This window comes from Phyllopteryx taeniolatus, chromosome 3 (assembly GCF_024500385.1).
Source record: "Phyllopteryx taeniolatus isolate TA_2022b chromosome 3, UOR_Ptae_1.2, whole genome shotgun sequence".
NCBI classification, from domain to species: Eukaryota; Metazoa; Chordata; class Actinopteri; order Syngnathiformes; family Syngnathidae; genus Phyllopteryx; species Phyllopteryx taeniolatus.
In genome coordinates, this window is record NC_084504.1 from 19,086,594 (window position 1) to 19,111,393 (window position 24,800).

The following is a 24,800-nucleotide window of genomic DNA, read 5'->3' on the forward strand; positions in this document are numbered from 1 at the left end:
ACTTCATGAGTGTCCTTTCAAAAGTGGAACTAAAACAGGTAAGAAATAATTATTTATTTTCTGTTTAGTGAACTACACAATTCAGTAGTGCCCACTCTGAAGCAAAGCCATATTTACAAGACATCGCTGCCGAGTCATTCCAACGGATCACATTAGGTTTATAAAACCAAATAGGGGGAAATGAAGGACAAAAGAGGGAAGACATGTTACAAGTGAGGCTAAAAAACATACACATTTTCAAGTAATGCAACGTGTCGCTAAAAGTTAAGAAACAAATATTTGTTCCACTCTAAGTAAAACAATGCTTTTGGTCCCATTAGATCACAAAGTACATGTTAAGAGTGAATATGTGTAAGAGATTTGTGTAAATTAGTGAAGTAAAACACGTATGTTTAGGCACTTGGTAGATGTTTCCAATGTGTCGTCGAAGCTTTTGCAGGTGCTGCCGTTTGATTTTTTTTTCCTCACAAGGCTGTCTTGCCGTACATGCTGGCTATCTGCTCCTGGAACAGTCTGCGGATGTCGGCACGTCGACTCTTCAGCGTGGGCGTGAGAAGGCCGTTGGCCACGCTGAACGTTTCCGGGTGCAAGTGGAGGTCTCTCACCTGGAAAGCGACGTAAGGTAAAGTCAGTACACTGTTACCTTGACTAACGAGTGACCTTGTGCGTTATTTGAGATACAAGCCGTTGCCCTGCCGATTGTTTTTTTGTCTTACTTGTGAGCAATGATTCTAATTAAACGCTAGATGGCAGCGGTGAACTTGACAACAAGCAGCAGTTTGGCAGATAGTGAACAATTCTTCAAAAAACAGACTAAGTGAGATTTTTGTTTTTGTTTTGTTTATTGCCACTCCCAGTTTACTATCTAAATAAACGTAAAACAAAGCGGTCTAAAACATTCATCTTGTCTTCTTTTTTCAATGTATATATTTTTTCTTTTGTTCAGGCAAACAATTTTCTGACGAAGGCTGGACCGACAGCCGAAACTGTCAGCAAGTTCAGAGATTTCCTCTTAACCGGAACACAAACGGTGGGGCAACACCTGGAGATATTGTGTGATATTTCAGTTTTTTGTTTTTGATAAATTTTCAACAATTCAGTTTTTTCTATGTGTACATTAATGAGAGGGAAAAGATAACTTAAATGATTTTAGCAAATGGCTGCAATATAACAAAGACTGAAAAATTTAAGGGAGTCTGAATACTTTCCGTACCCACTGTATGTGTGTAGTGGCACACACCAGAAACACTATGTCCATTGAATTAAAGCATTAAAGAAAGAGCTGAAATTGTTAAATTGTTAAGATTCTTTTTTAGTATATGTTTTTATACAGTATCATTTTGTAGAGTGCTGTTCATCTTTTTAAAAAACATTTAAAAAATTGTTTAGTAAGCTGGAACATTTCAATGGGGAAAGATGATTTGAGTGTTTTGAGTTATGAGCGTGGTCAAGGATCAATTTAATCTCGTAGGTCAAGTTACCACTTTATCCGCCATCACGTATCAAACCAGCTGATTGGTTCCTCACTTGTTCAAAGGATTTGAGCCCTGCCTCTTTTCCAACCACTCTCATGTCCTCCAACACTGCCTTCTTTACGTCCTGTTGGAAGGATGGTCATTGATTATTTTTAATTTTTTTTTTTTGGGGGGGGGGGGGGGGGGGCGTACAGGAATTGTGTAACTTACAGGAATTTCACACAGTTCTTCATACGAGTCCACAAATCCTCGCTCCTTAGCCCAGACCACGAAAACCTCAGGGTCAGGGACGACTATGCCTACCAGGTAAGACTAACCACAGGGAAGCATAATGAACAATCATTAGATAACTTTTTTTTTTTTTTTTTTTTTTTAAATCAAAGATTAACAACAAAATTGATTTGACGGCATTAGTAATTTTTATCTCGTTTCTAAGACCCCCATGGATACCTTTGTGAAATTTGTGGAGGGCACAATTAAGTTCCCCGATCAGATGCGCAGCATACCTGTAAACTATCCCCATGCACAAAGACCTGGAGCACAGGTGTGCAGCGCGTGTACACGTTTTCTATCTTCTCTGGAGCGATGTACTCTCCCTGCGACAGCTTGAAGATGTGCTTCTTCCTGTCAATGATGCGCAGCGTCCCGTTCTGATGGTGGGAAAAACAACCGATAAGTGTTTATTAATAGAAATGATAGACCAAAGCTCCAGAAAGAAGAAACAGAGCTGAGGTTTGGAATCTTCCGATTCGTGTCCGTGGCAAGCAGAACAAGGTAGATTTCTTTGTGTTTATAGTCATGTAGTTATATTTGTGTCTATACTGTACCATAGCCCACTTAAAGACTTACTGGAAGCCACTGGCCCACGTCTCCACTATGCAGCCAGCCGTTACTGTCCAAAGTTTCCGCCGTCCTTTCGGGGTCCTTCAAGTAGCCTCGGAACACGCTGGGACCACAGATACAGATCTGACAATTAGAAAAGCAGAAGAATCCTTAGGGAGAATCGGCAAGCAGCAGCGCCATCATATGGAGTGGATAGAAATAGTCTACACACCCCTGTTCAAATACCAGGTTTTTGTGACATAAAATAAATTGCACCAAGACAAATATTTTTCTCAACCTTTTCCACTGTTATTGTGAGCAAGTAGAAAATAAACTGAGATAATGTGGTTGCCTAAGTGTGCACACCTTCTTATACGTGGGGATGTAGCAGAATTAACCAATCACATTCAAACTCATGCTAAATGGGAGTCAGCACACAACTGCCACCATCTTCATCTTAAGTGCTTCTGATTAACCCTAAATAAAGTTCACATATTCTAGTAGGCTTTTCCTGACAGCCTCAAGGTTTTGTGCTAACACTGACTGCTATTTGGAAGTGTTTGTAATTCCCTCTACCTTGTCTAAGGCCCCAGACACCAAAGCAGGATGCTGCCACCACCATGTTCCACCGTAGGTACAGTGTTCTACTGGTGATGAGCAGTGTTGTGCTTGCACTTTGCACAAAACATACCTTTTGGAATTAGGGCCAGAAAAGTTCATCTTTGGTTTACTCGGACCATAGCACATTTTCCCAAATGCGTTTGGGAGATTTCAAATGTTTTTTTTTTTTTATTTTTTCCCCCAAAATGTAGCCAGGTTTGGATATTTTTCTTTAGATTTTTTTCTTTTTCTGAGAAAGATAAGTCTTGCCACCCTTCCCCATGGCCCAGACATATGTAAGTAGATGGGAGATTGTTGTCACATGTACGAAATAGCCAGTACTTGCCAGAAATTCCTGCAGCTCCTTCAATGTTGCCTCCCCCCAACACACTACCCCCCAGTTGTGTTGTACAGGTTATAGGTCACATTAATGATGGTAAAAGTTCTATCATGATTTATCTTGGGCTAATTTTTTTCCACAAAATATTGGCATTTGAACAGGGGTGTGCAGACTTCATATCCACTGTATCAAGTTATCATCTCACCTCTCCCTCTCCATTCTTTGCATAGTAATTCATGTCAGGGATGTCCACCAGCTTGACTGTAGCCCCGGGCAAAGGAGCGCCAACATGTCCTGTCAAACACACACTAAATGAGTCACCAAGAAAGGAAACTCTTTATGCAATTCTAAAAACAAACAAGGAGGCGTTATGTTGTGATAGGACCCCTACATGTAAAATATGACTAATCTTATAACATATGGACTTCATACTCATAGTATGGCTGTAGTCTCGTAATTTTACAACTTTAATCAACATTTTTTTAGGACTTTTGTTGTAAAATTATAATTCCACAATTTCAATAATTTAACTCAGACAACACATCAATTTGCATAATGGCAGGATTATACTACCGGTAATACACTAATTTCTCGTCCAAAGGCAGCTGCCTTGTGTATTAAAAGTCAAATTTCGAGTCAAGTTAAGTTTATTTGTACAGCCCTTAATCACAAGAGACAAAGATGGGCGACGTTTCCTGATCTAAATGGTGGGAATGATTGACATTGACAGAATCTCTCTTCGCCTTCTCCCCAGCCTAACCTGCGGTCCAGTCTCCTGGCATGGAGAAGGTGCATCCCGCTGTGCACTCTGTCTGGCCGTAGCCTTCGAAGATGAGACATCCCAGCGTGGCTCTGAGGAAGGAGAGCACCGTGGGGCAGATGGGCGCCGATGCGGTCAAGGCGAAACGCAGGTTTCCTCCGAAGTTGGCCTGGAGCACAGGCAAGCCATGTTTTTTTTTTTTTTTTTTACACCAACAATAACCAGAGCAAAATCCCACTTCAACAGCAAGCTAGACCATATTTTTTCCATCGACCTCCGGCGAGCCAAAATGTTCGGTTGCCAGCGTGCGCGTGTCTCCAATACACTCCCACAGGCGCAATATGCTGCGCTTGCATTTGGCATCGCTTGCTGGAAGAGCTCAGCTTCTCCTACTAACTTCTCATACAACATGGTGGACTCACTGCAAGCTGCTTCATGCTCTCTTTGGACACATTGGTCAGGAAAATGTCTGCTTAATAACTGAATAAATAAACCATTGTTTGCTTTCTTTCTGAACATATTCATGCTAATGAGTTTTTTTGTGCTGAAATGACAGTTAGCTCCAAGAGGTTATCTTAGCATACACTTCTACTTTCTATTGTTTTGTTACTGTCGCATTCTTAAAAGATGCAAAAATGTGAGCGAGCATTGTAAGGATAGTTTAACAAAACCAAGTTAGCAGCTCTGTAATCTTTGTGGTTAGCCTTTTCGCATGCTAACCAGTTAGCTTCAAACTCGGCTTCTCGAAAGATTTACCTAGACAAAAAAGCTTTCATACAGTAGTCATGTAAAAAACATCCACTGGTTAAATAAGTGTGGGGTTTTTTTTTTGGGGGGGGGGGGGGGGGGGGGGGAATATACAATATCCATCCATCCATTTCAACACCGCTTATCCTGGTTAGGGTCGCAGGACGCTGGAGCCTATCCCAGCTGACTTCGGGCGAAAGGCGGACTACACTCTGAACTGGTCGCCAGTCAGTCGCAGGGCACATATAGACACGGACAACCATTCGCACTCACATTCACACCGTCACTGAGTGGGAACTGAACCCACGCTGCCCGCACCAAAGTCAGGCGAGTGTACCACTACACCATCAGTGACTCAATATATACAATATCAATGATTTCTTTATTTTGGGGGGGAGCACACTGCAAAGAACAAATATAACACAAGAATAAATCTGCAATTCTAATATTTCTGATTACAAAAAAATATACAACTTTATTGGTGTAACAATAGTTTTCTAATAATTATAATTAAAAAAATATTTTCCCCAATACACCTTCGTGTTTGTGAAGATTTTTACACCAGTGATTCAAAACTTGATTTGTTAGCCTTCTAGTATTCTCTAATTTGGATGAAAAATAGCTGTGCTAGATCTACTATATATACAGTATGGTACAGTACAGGTGGGCCAGAGCACAGATTCTATCCCAGAACCACAGAAGTGTGAGGCAGACGTGGCAACGACTAGATAACTGTGCTGCCACTGGTGGCAAAACAATGTAATAAAATCTGCTTTCATTGGTCATTTCGAGCCGTTGTTACATGGAGGTGGATGGATAACTCATAATTCATTGAAGACTTAGAATTGTCTATAGGTGTGAATGTGAAAGTTGTCTTTTATGTGCCCTGCGAATGGCTTGCTACCAGTCCAGTGTGAACACCACCTCTTGCCCAAGTCAGCTGGGATAGTCTCCAGCTCACCCGCAAGCCTAATCAGAACAAGCCCTACAGAAAATGAATGGATGGAAAATCGATCTTGCACAAATCTTATCGCAATCAGTCCTTGATCCACTTCTCTAATCAGGAAGAAGACTGCAAAAAGGAATTGGATACACTGACCTGAATCCTGTTGAAGACCAGTTTGTCCCAAAGACTGTTGTTGCGTACGACGCCGCTGCTGAGCTCGGCCTGCTTCCTCTTCACGGCGTAGTGAAGCAAAGCTCTCCTCAGCGGAGACGTCACCGAGCCCAGGATCTGAAGAGGAAGCGGAAGTGGGCATTTAAAAAAACAACAAGGGTCGGACGCGAACTCTGAAGCAAGCAGACCTTGTCGTAAATGCGGTTCAGGACACGGGGCACGACGGGGAAGAAGGTGGGCTTGAGAGTTTTGATGTCATCCATCAGGAGGGAAATATCTCCTTGGTAGAAGCCCACTCGAGCTCCGTGGCAGAACATGGACACCTGACACGGGAATAGCCTTCATTTAGAGGTCGCAGCAGCCAAAGAAAAATAAAGAAAATGTGCCATAGTAGTCAGTCAGGATGGAAATTTGACGACTATTTTAATTACTGGATGAATTATTTTAATGGAATGGGAATGTTCTGAACTCTTCTTTCAATGGATAGAATAATATCTTCAGAATGTTCTGAACACCTGTTCCATGCCAGTGTCGTATTGACCTGAATAATGCTGCCGGAGGAGATTTGTCATAGTGTGGATGGATGTACAGTGCAGTATATTATGGGCTGTCACAGACAGAATAATTCAGAATTACCTTTCACACGCACAACTGAAGTGCTCTCGTGCACACTACTGAAACACTCATACGTACTACTGAAACGCTCTCACATTCAATCCTAACACTCCCTCATACACACTACTGAAAAGCTCATATACTACTGAAGTACTCTCATGCATACTACTAAAACACTGACGCGTACTACAGAAAAGCTCTCACACTACTGGAGTTTTTTCGCTCAAACTCACGACTGAAATGCTGTCACACACACTACTGAATTTTTCTGCTCATATAAACACACACGCTCACACACACTACTAAAACGCTCTCACACACTACTGAAATTATTTTCACTCATACAGTACTGTAATGCTCATGCTCAGTAATGAATTGTTTTTGCTCGCATGCATACTGAAACACTCACATACACTACAGAAACACTCACACACACACACTACTGAAATGCTCTCATACACACTACTGGAACACTGTCTGATTTTTTTCCCCACATGCACAACTGTAATGCTCTAACACACACACACACTGTAATGCTCTTAGCCACACAACTGAAATTCTTTTCATTCACATATTGTACACAAACACAACTGAAACGCTCTCACACTCTACTGAAACACTCGCATACCCACCAGAGCAATGCTCTCACACTAACCATTGAAGTGAACTGAAACAGATTTTTTTGCTCATATACACTACTGAAACACTGTCATACACACTACTGAAACATTTTCACACACACACTACTGATTTTCTTTTTCACTCAGACACACAACTGAAACCCTCTAACACACTACTTCTGAAAAGCTCTCATACACTCATTTATGTCGCCGACGGCCCCTCATAGCATGCATAGCTCAACGTCCCATCTTGCTGTTCTTTCTTTAAACAGCAAATTAGTTGAGAATGAATGAATCAACAGCACTTTTGCTGCTCAGTCAATTGCTTGGAGACACACTTGATTAATAGTCGAATTATCAATTATTAGGCCTGAGAGGAGCCCACCTGAATCATCCTCTCAAACATGTGTGCCAACGGCAGGTAGGAGATGGAAACGTCTTCTTGTCGGATGACAAAGGAACCCTGGCAGAGGGAAAATAATGACAGAAATGTTTCAGTCTTCCCAGGAGACATGAAGCCACAGAGGCAATCAAACATCTTGTATGCAGACTGTCTATAAAGAGGCAATTAGTTTAAGCAGCTCACAGCCACAGGGCCAATCAAACACTCAGTTAATCATACCATTACACACAGCAGGGAGGAAATAAAGGGGGGGGGGGGGGGAACAGACACAAAGCAGACACGAAATGATGCTGCGGGAGGAGGCAGGATGGCAGACAGACCTCCAGGATCTTAATGACAGAGGAAGTGTTTGAGGCGATGTTGCCGTGGGTGATCATGGCTCCCTTAGGCTTGCCTGCACATCAACAAACAAAAACATTAGTGGCGCGTCCCATGTGCTTTGGGATCTTTAGAGCGTGGGTTGTAAAAGACGCCAACCGTGGGCAAAGCTGCCGTGATTTGAGCAGAGGATAAAAAGGCGGTACCTGTGGTTCCACTGGTGAAGCAAACCACGGCCAGATCTTGAGGCTGGGGGGGCTAAAGCACACAGAAATAAAATAATATCAATACAGACCACCTACACTAACTTCTGAAGCATTAAAGGGTGATTTACACTGCTGGTATTAATGTCCTTTTCTGATTTAGTGCCTGTATCTATAGTAGGACCTCTAAGACCTCAAACACAACCCATTCTCACACACTGGTCAACTTCTCATTTGTTCTGATTTTGAAAAATAATTCACATAGTAAATAATTATAACAGTAGATTTATGGAGTTACCGTAATTTCTCATGTATAATGCACATTTCTTTCCCCCAAAAAATGTCAAAACTCAATAGTGCGCATTATACATAGGTATAGGGGGAAAATTGGGGGAAAAAAACGTTTTATAAATGTATGCTGCCATCAAGAGGTTATGAAAAAAACTGTACACGTTCATTCCAATATGCCACCGTCACTTAGGTTATGAGAAAGGTGTACACTTTCATTCTAATATGCCACCGCCACCTAGAGGTTATCAAAAAGGTGGAGCCTACACTTTCATTCCAATATGACAGGAGTACATATCACTGCATATACAGTAGGTACGGAAAGTAGTGGCTGTGTGATATTTCAGTTTTTCTTTTTTTAATAAATTGGCAAAAATTTCAACAATTCCATTTTTTTTCTGTCAATATGGGGTGCTGTGTGTACATTAATGCCGTTGTAAACCGAGGGCCCCCAGTACATAATTGATTCTCCATTTTAATGATATTCATCTTACATTGACACATTCAATCCAAACTGTCCATTTATACTAGTCAGCCTGGCAGATGTCTGATTTTGGTCCACATACAGTACTGTATGTACAGTATATGTATAGATGTATCAAGGCCTGATTCATCTCTGAAGAACTTTTTTTTTACTGCCACCATGCATATCTTAACATGGGACAAAAGAAAAAGGATTTATGTTATTTATGTAGTGAAAATCCAGTCTTAGAGTGAGTATTAACAATTGTAAACTCACCACAGGATCTTTGAGGTTCTGCCTTCCCAGATCCTACAATTTAGACAAGGAGGATGAGCATACATATGATGAATAAAAAAATAAAAAAATAAAAAAAACTGAGTGTACACGGTCTGCTCACCATTAAATTAATCAATTTGAGAACCTCCACCTGGCATCCCCTCGCCCTCTCCATGAAGGCCTCGCTGAAGTCGTCGAAGAGAACCAGACAGCAGAGTTTTGGAGTGATGCCCTTCTCCTTGTTCTCCAAAAGGGAGGAAGCCTTCTCCTCACGGTCGCACACCACCAAGGAGATCTCCGCTAAGGTCCACCACCACACAAGTACAACTATGAGTTCTTTATACCTACAGTATCGTTTACAAATGTATTTATATCATTATGATCTTATGTGTTTATTTCTAGATGCTGGACATCTCACCCAGGTGGAGAATATGGACCATGGCCTCCAGCCCCAGTGTCTCATACAGAGGAACCAGGGCCATGGAGTAAGTGTAGCAGGCCAGCTCTGTAATGATCCACTGACACCAACAGAGGGAGACAAAGCAGCATTTTTACACTCACATCAACTCCCTTGCTCAGTCAGTAAGATAACGCTTTGAATGTTCAGGAAAATGTCAGCCAATGCAACCAAACACACGCGGGGAACTTATAATTATGTCTTCGGCACTAATCTCACTGTTGAAAGAGAGCAAATAATAATTTTGCCCTATTTAGTCTGTAAAAACGGTCTTGCCTGTCAAGTATAATAGAAATGATGATTATAGCAGATGTGAGATTAATAGCTGTCTAATGACACACAGTGGCTGCCTGCACAGATGTTTATTAGTCTACAATGATTTTGGTGTGACCACATGACATCAGATTACATCAGGCTCGATTCTCTTTGTAATTATTCCTAAATAACTTCCAGAAAAGCATGACCCTTATAAACAATAACCAGGATGCATACATACTGTACCTCTGGTCTGTTCTGTGCAAATATACCAACAAATTGTTGTGGGTTGGGCTTGCAGCCTTTTGCCAGCAGACCAGAACCTAGCGCCTGTGCTTGTTCGGCCACCTGAAGAGTCCAAAGACAAATGGTTGTTGACAAACAGGTTGTACACAACAAAAACAATGTGAGGTTCAAAATACAAACAACTGTATCATACCTTAGTGTAGGATATCCACTGGTAGGGTTGGCCTGGCTTCCTGAAACCAAGACATGGTGCATTACCTAAAAAGTAACACACAAGTCTAGTTACTGTTATTGGTTATTTCAGTCAGTTACCAAAGATATATTTTCGGAATAACTTTTCATTCTTCAATTGTTTTCATTTGAGCATTAGGCTATCCATTTTCTAGAGCAATTGCTCTCATTAAGGTCTGGTGAGGCAAGTTTTGGAACGGCCTACCCATAATTGATGAGGGTATAGGTCATATTTTTACATCGTATGTTATTTTAAAAGAGATTTGCATCATTTTAACAGGTGTGTGTTCACCGTCCACCTCTACTGTATGTCAACAATTGCAATAGAGTAGTTCTTGATTTAGGGGCCTGCCATTGCTGAGATAATACTGATAAGACAGTTGAGCACCCCAGCCCTGTCCCAAACAATCCCATTGGTTCCTATGTTTTTTTTCTCTTTAGTTTTACATTTAAGAGGCTCTAAAGGGACAGATTGATGGCTGTTTGGTGATTTCATAATCAATATATCAGCCCTAATATAATTTTCAGTCCTTCCCAAAGTCACAATGTCCTTCACTCCAGTTTACCATGATGACCTAATCCCAATTGATTTAATTCAGCAAACAAAAGCAAATATGGTTGCTGATGGGGAGTCATCTGTAGGATGTTACTGCAGGCTTAAATAGAGAAGGGCAGATTGGTTATTGATTCATTGTGTCTTGAAGAAATGGAGACAGAATGGAGTGCAGTACTTGGCTGCAACTTGTACAGAGTGCAGATGATTCAGTCTAAACTAGTTTGCTGTCTGAGGAAGCCATGAAGTGAGGTCCAGGAAGTTGAGCCACAAGCCCATTTTTTGACATTAGGTGTGAAGTATTGTAAAGTGATGACTTAATTCTAATGTTCAACGTCCCACCTGCAATCCTCAGGCCTCGCCGGAACATGTCGTAAGCCGTTCTGGTGTCGTCATGGTAGAACTCCAGCGGCGAGTCATCTTGAAGAAGAGCAGATCGCCTGCAGCTGGGGTCCCCCTACAGCAACACGCGACGACAGTAAGATACAACACCAACATTGTGCAAAGGTACGTACGTGGCCACAAACGCACATCGACAGCTACAGACTGGGCCTGAAGGTCACATGGAGGACGCATGGGGCGTGGACGGGTCACCAGCCAGTATGCGGTGACGGAGGCAATGGCTCCTAAACCCAGCAGGGACAACGAGGACAGCGAGAAGGACGAAGGTAGGGACGACAGCAGACTCCAGGAGTCCTCTGATTCGTAAACTTTGAGTCCTGCGTGGGATCGAAGTGATTGTAACCACTCCTGGAAATGCATAGCTGAATGACAGAGAGAAAAAGACATTTTGTTCACCAATATAATACTTGACTTCTAAACCTAAAGCCTGTTGTTTTGTCTGCCCACCATGTATTAATTGCGCCATATTTTTAAACACTTGAAATCTATAGCTGCCTAGATGGGATGCCACATTTGGCCATTAAAGCAACAATAAGCTAAACGCTTATTTGCTCCAGGCCTCTTCCTACAGTTGTAGTCTCTATTACATTATTATTGAGATACAAGTGACCCAACTTAAAAGTACCAGCTGTCGTTTGGCCGATTTTTTGCTTTGACTCGGAAGCAAAAATATGACATACAAGCGCTGTATGGTGGAAGTGAACTCAACTCACTTCACAACAAACAGCAGTTTGGCAGATAGTGAACAATTGTGGGGGGAAGCTTCAGGCTGTTTATTGCCACTCCCAACTGAAGTTAACTGTCAAACTTAAGATAAAACAAATAGAATTACACTTTCTGTATTAAAATAACCGCATAGCTTTTTGTTAAATTCTGCTATCTTAAACCTAACACATAATAGGAAACGCCATAGATGGGCTAACAAAGAGCATCAGTGTTATAACCCTTTAAGTAACGAATATTTCAACAAGAACAAACGGTGGAGTAACACATGTAGACAGATAATATAACGATGCTCACAAGTATATATTCTTTATCCACTGTGAAGAACACCTAAGATTACTGCATCTGACTGAGGAGCTGAGACTGTCTACGTATGTCTGTATGATATATAGCAGGTGTCCAAGGTGTGTACACCAGGAGCAGCACAATGTCTATAGATTTGAAGCAAAAAAAAAGTGACAAAACTTTCATTTCTTTACAGTCTATTAATTATGTCATTACTGTATGTTTTTATAAAGTACAATAGTAAAGCATCCTATATGTCTCACTAAAAACAGATTACAAACATTTTTGTCATTTTTTTTAGGGGGAGGCTGCAATGTATTAATGGAATTTTTATTCATTTCAATGGGGGAACGATGATTTGAGACACGAGCCTGGTCAGGACGTATTAGACCCATATCTCCAGGCACCGCTGTATCATAAACTACATGTGCCTTAATTAGCAGGAATAGAAATAAACATATTCAGAAGATAGTGCTGAAAATAAATAAATAAACAAATGGCTGGAACATTGTTATTTTCCCCATGAGAATTTGAGGAATTTTGTAACCATTCAAAGATATACACCTTTGCTATTTTTTAAAATTTGATAAGAAATTGTTGGAATTTACACTAACTGTATTGTATAAAAACATAATGAAGATACTGCTGTGGCAATTTATGCTGCAAGATATTTACTATGAACCACTTAGTAATACAGTCCCTACATTTTCCAATATTACAGCAAAAAAAATTCCCTTCGAACAATTTTTCCTAAAATATTTTCAAGTCAAGGCTTGCTTGATAAAGGACTCATATGTCACAGCTTTTACAATTATTGAATCCCAAATGTTCTTAAATAAATAGAAATGTTTATATTATTAAATCAAAGTAATTGTTCCTGCATTTCAGCGTTGACTCCTGACATGATCCTACAGAGCCAGGAGGGGGAATAAACATGTTCCATAAAACTGCCTGCAGTCTCTCTGAGGAACTGGGTAAAAAGAGCCAGTCATGCTGGGCAAGCACACACACGCACACTTACACACACACTTACACACGCACACAAAAACACACACACACACACAAACACACACTTGGCATTGCACTGTGAGTAAGAGAATCTGGAGTAACACCAGGAGTTAATAATGAAATAGTTGCCCCCAAACCCCCACCTCCCCGTAGCCATGTTGTGGCACTTTTCTATCCAACATGAGGGGAGCGTCACCCTGCGTACACTTGTGAACATTTGGTGGCAAGATAGGTTGAGTGGGAGGACCGGGTGGCGACCCCTCCCCCACGGCCAACCCCGTTTCCTCCATGTCACTTTATATTGCTCATATCCCGACTGAATGAAAGAGGAGGGCAACACGTTTTCATTGAGACTATTCATTCACTCCAACAAGCTCATCGTCGTGACAACAATATGCTCTCCCGCCACCTCAGGTATTTTTCCTAATAAATGAACACACTCAAACAGCCCTTTCAGCAACCTTTCACCCGCTTTCTTTCTCTTTTACCCAGTGGGAGAGGGGAAGCTTACAACTACTTCCATCTATTGGCAAAGTGGTGCCCACACTCATCTTGGCTGGATTCACAGTCAACCATAGCCAGCCATTTACATGCCGGTCACCAATTTACACTTCTGTGTGTATTACAGGCTAGCTGGATGTTTAACTCATTTACCATATTTTCGCAACCATAAGGGGCACCGTATTAAAAGGCGCAGTCTCGGTTACGGGGTCTATTTCTGTATTTAACACATACATAAGGCGCACCGTATTATTGGGCGCAGGCATGGTAAAACATACGCTGGCTTAAAACATACCCTGGCATGCATGCTAGCGTATGTTTTTAAAAAGGCAGCGGCAGCAAAACTGAGTTTGGTTGTACTTTATTGAAGTATTTAACAATGTAAACAGTGAGTTCGGTTGTACTTTATTGAAGTAGTTAACAATGTATTCACATTATTTTATGATCAATCCTCATCCACAAATCCATCAAAGTCCTCTTCTTCTGTATCCAAAATGAACAGCTGGGCAAGTTCTCCATCAAACATGCAGGGTTCCCTCTCGTCATTGTCGGAGTCAGCCTCGTTGCCGGGGGGCTGTTCAGCAATGATGCTGGCGTTTTCCTGCTTCCTCCACTTGCGAACCATGGATTCGTTGATCTTGAATTCTTTCGCGGCTGTTCGATTCCCATGTTCCTTCGCATAACTGATAGCTTGCAGTTTAAACTGTGCTTCGTAAGCGTGTCTCTTCGTAGGTGCCATTTTTGGGGGTCTTAGCCAAACCGATGTTGTTTTGAACAATGTATATTGTATAGCACATACCGGCGCTATATACCTACTGGGGGCGTGCCTTTAGCGTCCTCTTTCACGCGCACCCTACCCCCTTTAACGTCCGCATGCGGTCCTCAGTTACGTCCACCTTTCCTCTATATAAGCAGCGTGTCGGCAGGAAATGCTCCCAGTCAGTCAAGCGGAGCGCTCATCAAAGTCGCACAACAACATTTACGGATTTTGGAACTCGGTGCATACATAAGGTGTGCCGCATAAGGCGCCCCGTCCATTTTGGAGAAAATTTAAGCCTTTTAAGTGAGCCTTATGGTTGTGAAAATACGGTACTCACTGCCAGCCGTTTTCAAAGATTCCATATTTCCGGCCGTTTTACAGCATTTTTACTGATCTCTCGAGACCCACGGAATATTGTGTTCTATCACAATATAAGACCCGACCGTGCCAAAACGAGAGGAGAGGCAGTTTCTGTCCAAAAACCGGAGAAAACAAGCTTTTTGTGAAAAGAAAGATGTCAAGTACAGCAGTCGCTTTGACGCTTTAGTGACACCTCGAGCAATAAAACAATAAAAACAAGACTGAGAAAGTGTTTCCTCCCACATTCCAAAAACATGCTGGTACGCTGATTGAAGACTCTAAATTGCCCGTAGATGTGAAGGTGAGTGCGAATGGTTGTTTATTTATTTGTACCCTGCGATTGGCTGGCGACCACTTCAGGATGTACGCCGCCTCTCGCCCGAAGACAGCTGGGATAGGCTCCAGCACGCCCGCGACTCTAGTGAGGATAAGTGGTGCAGAAAATGGATGGGTGGATGGATAATATTATTTTTACAGATATACAACTAAGAAATGCGCTGCAAGCAGCGCTGACTCGCCGCATGGCTCGTGGAACATTACTGACTTTTTTACATGACGTTCGCCATTCACACTATGAACTGCGTTATCATTTTCTGTAATTCCAGTGCACATTCGCGACACATTCTCTATTTATCCCAGACAGATATACATTTATACTGTATACTGTAAAGACTCTATTCGAGTGTAAGGTGCCTCAAACTGTCTTGTCTTCCAACCTGTTGACATTTCTGTCCCTCATAATCGACGTGACATTATGAGGTGAGATTCACCACCTAAACTTTAACTTCTACTCAAAAGCTGTGCTGATATCAAACTCAAAGCGATGTAATGCCGCCACCTACAGGAATGTGTTAATTATCACAGTGGTTTACAAACCTTAATTTCACAGACAAGTTGGGGCCAGACCCTCTTCCACACCTACGTGTTGAAAAACATACTTGACGAACATACTGGATATGTCACTGGCATTAAACGGTTGGATTCGCTTGACAAATATAAACCTCCATGGCAGCAAAGATACAAATATCTTAGTCTCTCAGTCAAGATGTGTCACTTCACCAATTACTACTTTCCTACTAACCAGGGATTTGGCAGGATCTTGTGGCATCTCAGAGCATCACAGAAAGAGCACAAAAAAACACGCCGAGAGCCACGAATTGGTGGGTTGTTGTTTTTTTTGCAGCTAGCTGAGAAAAGGTTTCATAGAAAACTTGGGAATGGGTGAATTCATGAATCGCAAACGGTGATTAGGCGGGTGTTCACTCATTGTATATGAAATAAATATGAAACATCACCTGGTGAAAGAAAGAAATGCCACCTGACACCAGTATCATCAGTTAAAGTGAAATTTGGTGGACGTTTAGCATTACAGGATACATGGGAAAAGTCTTAAAAAACCCATGCCTGAAAACGAACAGCAAGTCAGCCAAGTAACTTTGAAGCACCCATTTTGGGCGAATATTTGTACACTCAAACAGCCCTTTCAGCAACCTTTCACCCACTTTCTTTCTCTTTTACGCAGTGGGAGAGGGGAAGCTTTACAACTACTTCCCTCTATGGGCAAAGTCGTGCCCACACTCATCTTGGCTGGATTCACAGTCAACCATAGCCAGCCATTTACATGCCGGTCACCAATTTACACTTTGGCACACGTAAGGCACGCCGCATTATAAGAGGCCCTGTCCATTTTGGAGAAAATTTCAGACTTTTAAGTGAGCCTTATGGTCGTGAAAATATGGTACTCACTGCCAGGTGAATTTCACAGACAAGTTGGGGCCAGACCCTCTTCCACACCTACCTGTTGAAAAACATACTTGACGAACAAACTGTATATGTCAGTGGCAGTAAACGGTTGGATTCACTTGATGAATATAAACCTCCACAGCAGCGAACATACAAATACCTTAGTCTCTCAGTCAAGATGTGTCACTTCAACTTACTTCCATGACACCAATTACTACTTTCCTACTAACCAGGGCTTTGGCAGCATCTTGTGGCTGAGAATAAGGTTTCACAGAAAACTTGGGAATGGGTGAATTCATGAATTGCAAACGGTGATTAGGCGGGGGTTCACTCATTGTATATGAAATAAATATGAAACATCACCTGGTGAAAGAAATAAATGCCACCTGACACCAGTATCATCAGTTAAAGTGAAATTTGGTGGACATTTAGCATGACAGGATACATGGGATAAGTCTTAAAAAACCCATGCCTGAAAACGAACAGCAAGTCAGCCAAGTAACTTTGAGGTGGCCATTTTGGGCAAATATTTGGAGCAGCAATTCAACCAGCCTCACTGAGCACACAAACACTGTACAGTAATGTGATTTATTGTGGCATTTTAAGACATTTGAACAGATGATTTAAGAATCAAGTGCCATTTCTAACAATAATTAATTTTAGAAAACCTGTGGACACCTTGTATTAGTGTGAAACAAAATATGAAAATGACAGTGCAGTGTGAAGACAACTTCCTGAAGCATCCACTCCCCCATCCCCCATGTCTCACCACTTCTCCCCCACTCTCTTCTCGCTCCCATTCATAAAGACTATTGTCAAGACCTAGACAGGCACCATTGTCTCACAGCTTTGACTCCCTCGAAAACATGAGACAAAAGACATGTGGAAAAATATACTGTAGTGAAGCAAAGACTTCACCAACAACACAGCTTCACAGCCTATTGGGATCATTTCTTATAGAACTGGAATTTATGTATTAAACAAAACAATCTTCTGTATGATAAGAATGTGGCTTTACAGCATGAAGTTTTACATTTAAAGGCATCTGCATCACAGCTGATGAGATCCAATACAAGCGTTGTCAACAATTCTGCCTTCACTACTACTACTACTAATAATAATAATAATAATTGTAAAAAAATGCTCTGTTTTGGATGACGCTGTTTATATTAGATATTAATGTAATATGTACATTATTGTTCACTGTTCACTGTTACATCAGACGGTCGTAAAGTTTGGAATTCAACCAACATTATTCGGAAAGAAGTTGTCCCAAAACTTAGCATGTTGTCAGCATATTGTGTAAATCGAGATTTGCATTTGGGTCAGTTTGCTTGATCAACGGTGGGGAAAATTAACAAACCGTTCATCATTTAGTTGTTAATTTTGTTAGTTGTTAATAAAGTTGTTTTTAATAATATTACTTTCAATGGGATGGGAGAAGCTATTTTCTGAATGTTCTGAACTCCAGTTTCCACAAGTGTTGCAATGAGCACAGGCGGAAAACTCGAGTGAATCAACAGCGCTGCTTGCACTTTAGTGAAGGAGAAGTAGCGCACTCCGTTTTGCCCCGAGTGCTTCAAGACACAATTACCGTATTTTCACGACCATAAGGCGCACTTAAAAGTCTTAAATTTTCTCCAAAATGGACGGGGCGCCTTATGTGGCGCACCTTATGTGTGCACCGAGTTCCAAAATCTGTAAATGTTGTTGTGTGACTTTGATGAGCGCTCCGCTTGACTGACTGGGAGCATTTCCTGCCGACAGGCTGCTTATATAGAGGAAAGGCGGACGCGACTGAGGGCAGCATGCGGACGTTAAAGGGGGAAGGGTGCGCGTGAAGGAGGACGCTAAAGGCACACCCCCAGTAGGTATATAGTCTGTGCATTGTTCAAAACAACATCGGTTTGGCTAAGGACGCCCGAAAATGGCACCTACAAAGAGACACCCTCACGAAGCACAGTTTAAACTGCAAGCTATCAGTTACGCGGAGGAACATGGGAATCGAGAAGCCGCGAGAGAATTCAAGATCAACGAATCCATGGTTCGCAAGTGGAGGAAGCAGGAAAACGAGCTGCGCCAAGTCAAGAAGACAAAGCTGAGTTTCCGCGGAAACAAGGCGAGGTGGCCCGAGTTGGAAGACCAACTCGAGCAATGGATTGATGAGCAAAGAACAGCCGGGAGAAGCGTCTCTACAGTCACCATTCGACTGAGTGCAATAACTCGAAGCTTGTCATCATTCCGGGAGGCTTGACGAACCGCCGGACATCCGTGTAAACAGGGCGTTCAAAGTGAAGAGAGCGGCGTGGGAGCCATGGATGACAGATGGCGAACACAGCTTTACTAAGACTAGGAGGCAGCGCCGGGCGAGTTACGCCACAATTTGTGAATGGTTTGTGGATGCTTGGGCTAACGTGTCTGCTTGCACTGTTGTTCGAGCTTTCGTAAAAGCCAGCATCATTTCTGAGGAGCCGCACGGCAACGAGACTGACTCCGACAATGATGAGAGGGAACCAATACTTTTTAAGGGAACCAAAGCAGGCGGCACAATGGACGACTGGTTAGCACGTCTGCATCACAGTCCTGAGGAACGGGGTTCAAATCCCGGCCCCGCCTGTGTGGAGTTTCCATGTTCTCCCCGTGCCTATGTGTGTTTTACTACATACTCCGGTTTCCTCCCACATCCCCAAAAACATGCATGGTCTCTTGATTGAGGACTCTAAATTGCCCTTAGGTGTGAATTTGTGCGCGAATGGTTGTTTGTTTATATGAGCCCTGTGATTGGCTGGCGACCAGTTCAGGGTGTACCCCGCCTTTCACCCGAAGATAGCTGGGATAGGCTCCAGCACGTCCGCGACCCTTGTGAGGATAAAGCAGTACAGAAAATGGATGGATGGATGGAACCAAAGCAATATGACCTAACTTCTCCTGTGCTCGTATCCTTATAAAACCTACAATAATACAGCATGTATTATTATTATTTTTTTTATTGTATAGCCTACAATAATGGTTAATGCTGCAGATGCACAAATAAATTTATATGAAAATGTTTACTATGAAGTGAGTATAGTGTTAGTAACTTGGTTTCCATTAACTTTGGAACGATAATTGGTTAATCGATGGTTATCAAATACAAACTGATTTTGCAATACATTTTAATGGAAAATCAAATTTCATCCGATTATTCAAGATCAAGATTCTTTATTGTCATTCTATAAATCATGATACAATGAAATTCAGGTTAACTCAAGAATCGGACTTCAATGAAATAAGTATAGAAGACAATAAGTAATAAGTACTACAACTCACATTCTGCACACTGCCTTTATACCACACTCCAACGTACGTACCAACGTAAACAATGCAGTTAAAGGATAAAAGTCTATTTCTCATAAACGAGAATAAAATGCAGCTTAGTAGTACAAATAAAAATAACAATAATTAATTTGGGGATGGCGGGGGGCTGATTATTTGATGCAATAATCGATAGGATAATCAATTGTGAAAAAGATTCGAAAGTGAATAAATCAAGAGATAATAAATGTCAGCCTGACGTGAATACTAAAGTGCATAGTACCCGACTGACAATGAGCGTATTCCCAGGGAATTCCTCCCCCTGACCCAGAAAACTACAGGGGGCGACACCGGGAGGGGGAGGGGGGCTTTTTAATGGGCAAGAGTGGCAGCAACCAAAGGATCAGCCAAAGGAATGAACTCTGTGTTACGTGCACCCACAGCAGTGCGCAGTGTGGCCGAGGGGATTTGAGGTAGCGGGTTACAGGGGACATGAGAGGCTGGCTGGGCAGCGGGGGAACGGAGAAAACAAGAGAAAGAATGGAGAGCTCTGTGTTTTCTAACTGTGAATCCCAAATGAAGCATAAAAAAAAACAGACACACTTGGTCAAGTTGGTCTTCATGAGAGGGGATGGACATGTCGGCTGGTGAAGCAGAAAGAATCCAGCATGGAGGGAAGATGCGCCACTGATTGGCAGCAGCCATTTTTACCTGCTGATGTCATCCCAGTTCAGGAACTAGCGATGTTTGTTAAAGGTGACTCGCTAATAGATTCTTGGAACGCCGGCGGACCGGCGTTGGCTCCGTCCAATACTTCACAGCTTTGCTCCATGTGCAGCTTTGCTCCTTAACTGTTTATTGTGTTCGCTAACATGTGAGCTAATGTGCTAGCTCGCGAGCTAATAAGCTAGCAAGCTAAACAGTCGTTTAAAACGACAGCACTTCGCTCCGAGTTGCTGTGTGTGTTCAGTACAGTGTTTAAATGAGTAAAGCAGTGCGTGATCTGTGGCGGGATACTGAATATTTACTTACACTGTAAGGCCATAGGGCTATGCTAACTCCTCCATAGCCTCACCAGCAGTCAGGATGACTTTAACAGCGCACAGTTTTCTTTGCAAATGTTAAACAAAAATGAATAAATCCTTCAGTGAATATATGATCAAAACAGTCACAACCATTCTCTTTGATTCACTTTTAAACTGGCCGCTTTTAGGAAGCTAACATGTACATCCAGTGGCCTGTGTCATTTGCCTGTTGGCCAAGAAAAAAAACTATCCCTGCGTTCCTTTGTGGTCCATTGTGACCATTTATCCCACTTGTTGCGCTGCTAAACTCCTGAAAAGGTTGCTCGGCGCACTTGTTTGAAAGTGGCGAGGGCTCAAATCAACAATCAGCCTTTCTCTCCCCGCATTAAAAATTTAATCCTGTAAAATAATACCAATTTTTAATAAATGTACCTATAATATATTTATTTTCTGAAACTGTACCGGATTACAGTTGCATTTTTTATTTTATTTTTTTGTATCCTGAATACGTAACACCAGTACATGTATTCCATTACTCCCCAAGCCTTGGGATTCATTCCTCTATTTTTGAGAAGTTGATTGTAGTCATGGGTGAAGTCACAGAAGGATAAATCATGGCTGATGAATTAAATGTGAAGAGAAATTCATAGATCCTAGGACACAGCCCTGAGGGACACCAGAATTTATGAATCATCAAAGTTCTGGGAACACATTAGCTAAATGCGCCCAAGTTTTGAGGGTAAGATGAAAGAGGAGATATTTTTCAAAAGTCATATCGCGGTCTTTGTTGACTGAATGGAAATAAATATATTTCCCAGTATTTTCTAGTTAAAAAGTAGTGATGCACCAAATGTTCAACTACCGAAAATGTTCAGCTGAAAAAGGCAGAAAAGTGCATTTTCAGTTTACAGCTAAAAAACTTTTGTTGCCAAAACGAGACGGCCGAAACTGGATGTTGATGAGCAAAAACTATTAAGTAAAGTAAGTAAACTGTGAGGACGCATTCCTTATAAAGACAGCCCACCTGAGAGGTTTGTGCCAAAAAGGAAATGCAGAAAGTCAGGCAGCGCATGCACAAAGATTGGAAGAGAACAAAAAGTCAGGGAGCACACCCGCGCAGAGATTGGAACATAAGCCAAAAGTCAGGGAGCGCACCCGCGAATATCATCAGCGCAAGCAAAAAATATTTTCATTGCAAGTAATAATTTATTTTTATTTTTATTTTTTCATTTTTTTGTTTGCTTAAGTTAGATTATATCTCTCAATGTCTTATTTTTTGCTTGCAATTCGAGAAGTTTTGTTTGTGATTTAACAAGTTTTGTGTGATTATTTTTGTCACAAATCTGATTCCCTACAGCAGATAACACAAAAAAAGATACATATCTCAAAATACCTTTTCCTTAATAAATATATGCGACGCGGTCTATAGACTTTGATAGATTGCATTTGTCCATATTTTGATAGACAATACGAATAGCCAGTAATAATGCGAGTTGCTCCGCACTCCTGTGGCGTCAATAGAACCGTGTCAAGTTAAGTTGACCCACACAACACATTAGCAGCGAGACACAAAAGGCACTAATGTTTGTGGCCAACTGTTGCAGCTTTTCTTTCCTCCATAAGCATAACCCTTACACAGCTTTCCAGTAGACCCGAATTCAGTATTGCAAAACTAACTTATACAGATATAAACAATATTGTCCCGTAAATAATGTTCTTGTAAAAACTTGATATGCTGCTCAGCCCAGCTACCTGCACCACCTGTTTGACTATTTGGGGGGATGCATTTATCCCAACGACTAACCGAAGAATCTGGGATGTCTCCGTAAGCTAAAATAACAGTAATAATAGTTAAATGGGACAATTTGCCATAGTAAACCACTTCAGTTCACTTGTATACCTTTTATTGTACAGTAAATCCCCAATATTACTAATAATGAAAAAACATATGTTTTAATTGTCTATATTAATAGTTTAAAATATAAATATAACACTAATTATAATCCCACAACACTTAACCATCTTTAAAAACTCATTTTGCAACAAATATACACATGCTGTGAAGACTCTCTGTAACTTCCGCTAACAACCCAGACTAATTTAGCTGCTTACCAACATTCAAAGATTTTAGTCTCCCAGTCAAAATGTATCACTTCAACATACTTGACACCAATTACTACATTCCTATTAGCCAGGGCTTTGTACAAGAGCTGTATAAAAATAAATTAAAATGCCTGTTTTTGATCAACGCCTTCAGAGAAGTATTAATTTAACAAACAATCATTTGCCACTCTGCGGTAACCCAAAAAAATAGACACAACTCTCAGTGGTCTTCACACACACACAAAAGAAGAACTAACACAATGTTACATTTATACCTTTCTGGCTGTGTCAATCAAAATGGCAGAATATTTGTAATGGATGGCTCGTGCAGGTGTACCTAATGAAGTGACCGGTGGTAGTTCGTGACGAAAAGTTGAATGGTCGGATGGTGAGTGCACGAAAAGCAAAGTGGTCGGGAAAAAAAAAAGTTTAAAACAATAGGAAAGTTTGTTCATCTTGTAACGTCAAAGCCTCAGCAGGCGACAACGGGCACAAAGCCCATACTTTACCGCACATTAGTGAGAAAATGAAGTCTTATTAGGTCAACAAGACAATAAAAACGGACACAGAACAAAAGTAAATCACCTGTTAGTCCCGAGCTCCACGCTTGATGGCTTTGCGCTCCAAAACTATTTTCCGTCCATCTGCTCCCAAAGTTGGCGCTAATCATCAACTGTTTCCTGTGACAATTTTCAAAACAAAAGCTCAATGAACTCTCTTTCAGAGTTTCAAATAAGATCATTCATGTTCTTTCTTTCTTTCTTTTTGCAAACGTTTCTATCAATAATTGAAATGTGACAGACAACGTGATTATCATGGCACAATAATATTCATTTGATAAAGTCTTTCAATTTTTATGTAATATTGAGCCACTACATCAGATCATTACGCTTCATTTTGCTCATATACAGTACCGTTCTGGATAATTAAGACCACTGCAATGGTCAACAAATCTTTTAGGATGTGAAGAAACTAAAGTGTTTATTGTGCCATTTTCTGTAAACGTCAGTATTAGTAGTTCTCAAACTTTTAACAGCAAGTACCACCTAGGAAAAAAACCGTGGCTCTCCAAGTACCACCATCATGACCAAAGTGTTCATCAAAAACAAGCTCAAGGTTATTTCTAAAAAGTATATTTAATATTATTGTAAACCACTGGAACTCTATGCACAGTTTGAACATTAGCACTCTGCTTACATACAGGGAAATTTTTAAAATCTATATTCTTAAATGATTCAGTTAAAATGTATTGCACATAAAAATTAAATAGCAATTGAAACTTAATAAATGTTTAAAGTCAACCAGCTCTTTGAGATTAAATGCAAATCTATTGAACGTAAAAGTTAAATACAACTGAATGTAGCACAACACACATGAATCACTGGCATTGATGATTGTGAAAATAGCACAGCAAACAGTAATTGGCTCATTATTTTTGCTCAATTGTTTAATCTTTCAGCATTCTCAAAAAATAACTAAATAAATAAATAAAATGAAATAAAAATCCAGAGCTGTATGTGTTAACAACAGAGTAGCTATACATTTCACATAATCGTGTTTTGAGCAACAAATTTATAAAATTACCACCTTTCAAAAACAATAAATTGTGGCTTCTCCCCTTCAATTACATAATTTGATCTTGAAATACGCATTTTTTAAATCCCACCTATCCCAAAATATCTGTTACCTAGAAGATTAACTATAATTCTTATTTTACTATTGCACCCTGGTTTCTTCCATTGACTTTTATCATTGTTATATCTTGAAATCCACATTAAAAGACTTCCTGTACTTGCCTTCTTCCATT

At 41.0% G+C, this 24,800-nt stretch overlaps 1 protein-coding gene across 3 annotated transcripts; it reads right to left on the bottom strand.

The window, feature by feature from the left end:
• Window positions 1-39: 39 nt before the first annotated feature.
• acsl2 (acyl-CoA synthetase long chain family member 2) lies at window positions 40-23,691 on the bottom strand. Of its 3 annotated transcripts, none has more exons than XM_061767330.1 (20): window positions 23,579-23,690; window positions 11,321-11,553; window positions 11,132-11,246; window positions 10,199-10,263; window positions 10,006-10,107; window positions 9,466-9,565; window positions 9,169-9,347; window positions 9,048-9,080; window positions 8,024-8,075; window positions 7,820-7,893; window positions 7,482-7,559; window positions 6,050-6,184; window positions 5,844-5,978; window positions 3,998-4,166; window positions 3,443-3,531; window positions 2,325-2,441; window positions 1,982-2,125; window positions 1,686-1,787; window positions 1,528-1,599; window positions 40-605 (listed from the first exon to the last, which is right to left on the bottom strand). In XM_061767330.1, exons 1-20 carry the CDS (start codon window positions 23,661-23,663, stop codon window positions 465-467), a joined length of 2,220 nt encoding a protein of 739 aa, XP_061623314.1. In that variant the 5' UTR covers window positions 23,664-23,690; the 3' UTR covers window positions 40-464. The 3 variants fall into 3 exon arrangements, with proteins under 3 accessions (XP_061623314.1, XP_061623316.1, XP_061623315.1); XM_061767331.1 differs by having other exon boundaries at window positions 466-605; window positions 1,482-1,599; window positions 23,579-23,691; XM_061767332.1 differs by lacking the exons at window positions 1,528-1,599; window positions 1,686-1,787 and having other exon boundaries at window positions 23,579-23,691.
• Between the last annotated feature and the right edge of the window lie 1,109 nt (window positions 23,692-24,800).